We start from the raw sequence: 4,327 nt of genomic DNA, 5'->3' as shown, positions 1-4,327 counted from the left end.
ATAATTTCGAAGACACCTATTCACAACATGATTTTACTGTTTGTTTTCTTGCTTGCCTGTTTCTTGTTTCCCGCACATTGTTTTGTATCTTGTCAGAGAACCTTAGAATGCCACGGCTAAAAATATATTCTCATCTAATATGCATATTCCCATCATCTTAGCCCTTGTCCTGCTGTGCGCAACATATGTTGCGCGGCACATTCAGTACCATCTATATAACACCCTGCATAGGTACGATTTGGGGGTATTTCTCGTGCAACGGATTACACCGCAGCGAAACGCAACGAATGCGGAAGTAACTATGCCACTGCAAGGCAAAAAAAAATGTTTTTTTTTTAAATCTAATTAAGACATGAAAATATTGAAAAATATTGTGCCAGGAATGCCAGCAGGACAAGGGTTAGTTTCATTTTAATGGATAATTACATACTGGAATGGAAAATAAAAGATGTTGCCAACGAGATACCTCGAGAGGATTTCAGCAACTTACTGAAGATGTTAGTGTCTCGCTTATCAGGTTCGTGAGTCATTGTTTTAACTTCTGACGGAAATATACTTCTAACCTTACAAACAGACAAAAAATGAATGGCAAAACGCAGACATTGTCTATCACTATTTATTGCATGTTTCTTGGTTACATATGTATAAGCCATAAAGATATAATTTTCCTACGGGATAAAGGTGTGAAGTGACAGTTCTATTGCAAAGAGCTAAAAGTAGTAATTAACTTTACCTTTTAATTTGAGTAGAAGATAAAATAGCTTTGCAGTACTAAATTTAATTAGTGTATGTACTATATCTATTATCGCCTCATGGTGCGATGATCGATGAAATGTGTAATGCGAATAAAGTTATCTTAAAATTAAAAAGAAATTACTATAATGAACTGCTGGAAATTGACGGCTATTCAATATCGCTAATTAACATTACTCTTTACCTTAAGATATAGCTACTTTGTCATCTTGTGTATTGATATCTTGAATATTGATGTTTCTACCTGACGGCTTAGAATAAAATTAATATTATTAACACTACCATTGCCGTCACCAACTTACAACAAGTATCTATATGCCTACATCTGTAGCTATATGTCGTTTTTCCAAGGACGTTTGGAATATGTTATCGTTTATGTGACCCGATACTTAAATCACCATATCTTATGTGCCACTTGTAGGTTTGTTTATGGAAATCATCACACGAGAAGCTGTGGATACATCTGTATGATATATCTGTATGATATTTGTATCTGTTGGTAGGCGTTCTACAGCAAAACTAGAGTCCTCTGGCGGCATTCTATCATATTGCAGCACCCGGTTTTAACACGGTTGTATTCTAGACATGTAGATGTTTTATTGGCGCCCATGTTGATAATTATGTATAGGTACCTTTGGAACAAAGTAGTTGTTTAAAGCGGCGAGTAGATTAATTCCTAAAGCTAACCGAAATCCTTGAAACAGCAGTCGTCCATCGGTAACATATCTATAGCCACATAGTTCCCCTATGGTACTTTTATTCAGCCTGTCAATAGTTGATAAAACTAGGTGCAGAGAAATCTAGCTGTTTGGCGAAAAAGATTCTGTCGGAAATAAAACGCATGGGTCCCTAAAACCCGTGAAAACAACAAAAAGATTTTGGCTACGACTCAAGGCAAAACCGTCTTTAGTATCACTAAAAACAATGGATTTACTTGCTTTAGCATCACTAACTAGAATGTAATTATTTCTTTAAGCATCTATAAGTAGCGTAGAATCTAGGGTAGATCGAGAATAATTCTATTCCAAAACGGTATTATTTTCTCGGGGATGCAGATGATGTGTTATTTCTTTCCCCAATAGTGTCTTCCAACTGTCGCAATCATCTTATACATTTAATAGTTTCCCATTTCCATTGAGCTTTGGCTACTAGAGCCGCCTAGGCTGCCTGATCCACCGCCGAGCTATCGGAGCCGCCACTGCTGGTAGAGCCACCGGTGCTGCTTGAGCCACTGCTATCTGTAACTGTTAATTTACAAATAAACATAAGAAATTGCTAAGACAGGTTTGATGACAAGCTGAGATTATGAAAAATGTCCATGCATAATGAATAATAATTCGGAAATGATCATAAAGGTTGAAAGGTTAGTTTACAGCTAGCAGGTAAATGGGAATTTGTTATCAAGTAGGGACAGCACAACGAGGTAGGCATGTACACCAGAAACAGGGGCTTAAAAGTTCATAATAAGAAAGTAAGAAGTGCAAAAGATGTAGCGAGATATGAAAATGGTCTTAATTGAAAGGATGCAGTTGCCGGCTAGTAATAGTTACATGAGTCGTTGAAACGCAAAAGGTAATAAAACTAGTACACAATAGGGGAAATACAATAGAAGTAAAATCTCCTTATATCGGTGATCCGATATTTTCAAGTCGGCTTCCGGTAGAGTTTTGGGTTGTCATTTGGGGTAGAAAAATGTAAATATTGGGCCCAAAAAATATTTCTTACGTTGAAAAAAAAAACATAATCGTTGAGAAACATCTTATATACTTAGAAAGAAAAGAATAGAAAGAATATAAGCCGTATATCATGCTTCTTAAAAATAGCACCAGCTCTCCGGCCCTCCCATGCATGTCTACTTAACTTTAATTGTTATATTTCATTTTATTTTGTGAGTTTAAAGCGAACAATAAACAAAATAAATCTAAAACTCGACCTCATCACATCTAAAAATATTACAAGACGTTAAAAAATATGACATTCCGACCATATTACCGCGCACTTACTCTAAACTTTGACCGGGAACCTGAAGAAAAAACGGCAACGATACAAGAGTAGGGGGCGAACGTAAGGTTGAAGTGCCTGGTTAGTGTGAGGGAAGGCGGGATATTCAACTACTCACGAGAAGTGTTAACGACGAATGGAAAGTATAGTGTTAGAGCGAGGTTAACGCGGTCAAGTTATAAGAGCTAGAGGAAGAGCCCAGGCATAGAGGGGCCCACCGTTGGAAAAGTTTTAAAAAATCGTATTTCTAGTAAGTGTTATATCAGGTACAACAAGCTATGTTAAAAAGTAAGTTGCCCTTGCCGCGTCTGCCTTTGGCAGACTCAGGAAAACAGTTTGGAATAGGAAAGAGGTCAGGTCTCTAAACCAGTCTGCTGCATACCCTTATTTTCCCTATATGCTTGTGAGACGTGGATCCTAAATGTCTGAAGAAGAGGCAAAGGCAAGAAACGAGGAAATTCGAGCTATGCTTGGAGTGGACATCTTTTTAAAGATGGTTTGGTCGCGTTTAGAGAAGACAAAGGTTGCAAAACAAAAAGCAAAACATAAGGAACGTGCTACCTGGCGGGAAAAAATGAAGACGAAACAAGAGGCTAGCTCTGTCAGGCAGTAGCAATGACAGTATACGGTTTACGGATGCACAATGAAAGAAATATTTTTCTCTTACATTCACAATTTACTCCGTTTCCTTTGTAACCCTCGTTACGGGTACATTTTTCAAAGAAAATTGTAATAAATAAACAATTGCTAATTAACCTGTGGTCATGAGATATTTTAAAAATGAAAATTAATACAAGTAATGCATGTATTCTGACAGAAAAATTGCTAAGTAGCTTGTTCTTACCATCACAGATGACTCCATCCCCGCTGTAACCGTTGTTACAAGAACAGGTAAAACTGCCGTCTGTGTTAGTACAGGTTGCGTGTTCGTGGCAGTTGTGCGTGCCCTCTGCACATTCGTCGATATCTGTCGGACAACGCGGAAACTGGTAATATTGACCTGACTCTTTGCTTACAGATTATCACCTGTGGGGGAAGGGAGCTACATTTCACAGAACTGACCCCCTCTCATTAGGCAAGGGTCGTGATATATCATCATATATATCCATAGCAAAGTTTACTATTACTGGTAAATAATGCTGGGATATGGAAGAGTTGTAAGTACCATTTCCACTTTTTAAGTCGCTGATAAGCAATACGTATAAGGAACCTGCTACCAAACAAACTTATAAGGAACTTGCTACCAAACAAACTTATAAAGAACGTGCTACCTGTGCATATGCATATGTATCCGCTGCTGCTACCGCCGGAGCCACCACTGCTGCCTCCGCTACCGGAGCCACCACTGCCGCTACCGCCGGAGCCACCACTGCCGCCACCGCCGGAGCCTCCACTGCCGCCACCGCCGGAGCCACCACTGCCGCCACCACCGGATCCTCCACTGCCGCCGCCTCCACTGCTGCCTCCGCCGGAGCCTCCACTGCCGCCTCCGCCGGAGCCACCACTGCCGCCGCCACCGGAGCCTCCACTGCCGCCGCCTCCACTGCCGCCTCCACCAGAGCCTCCACTGCCG

General features: G+C 40.1%; 1 protein-coding gene across 50 annotated transcripts in view; it reads right to left on the bottom strand.

The window, feature by feature from the left end:
* Window positions 1–600: 600 nt before the first annotated feature.
* The window catches only part of LOC109465484 (fibrillin-2-like), a 206,866-nt gene continuing 203,139 nt past the window's right edge, over window positions 601–4,327 (bottom strand). For 49 of the 50 annotated variants that reach the window (XM_019762829.1, XM_019762776.1, XM_019762814.1 and 46 more), the window contains 4 exons: window positions 4,026–4,241; window positions 3,599–3,721; window positions 1,965–1,997; window positions 601–1,893 (listed from right to left, as the gene is read on the bottom strand). In XM_019762829.1, coding sequence (XP_019618388.1) covers window positions 1,868–1,893; window positions 1,965–1,997; window positions 3,599–3,721; window positions 4,026–4,241 — 398 coding nt within the window. In that variant the 3' untranslated portion in view covers window positions 601–1,867. Of the gene's footprint in view, window positions 1,894–1,960; window positions 1,998–3,598; window positions 3,722–4,025; window positions 4,242–4,327 lie in introns of all 50 variants that reach the window. The other variant, XM_019762777.1, reaches the window with a different exon arrangement.

This window comes from Branchiostoma belcheri, unplaced genomic scaffold (genome assembly GCF_001625305.1).
Source record: "Branchiostoma belcheri isolate BF01 breed outbred unplaced genomic scaffold, Haploidv18h27 scaffold151, whole genome shotgun sequence".
NCBI lineage: Eukaryota > Metazoa > Chordata > Leptocardii > Amphioxiformes > Branchiostomatidae > Branchiostoma > Branchiostoma belcheri.
The sequence above is the reverse complement of the archived record's forward strand: the minus strand, read 5'-3'. Positions and strand labels throughout refer to the sequence as shown.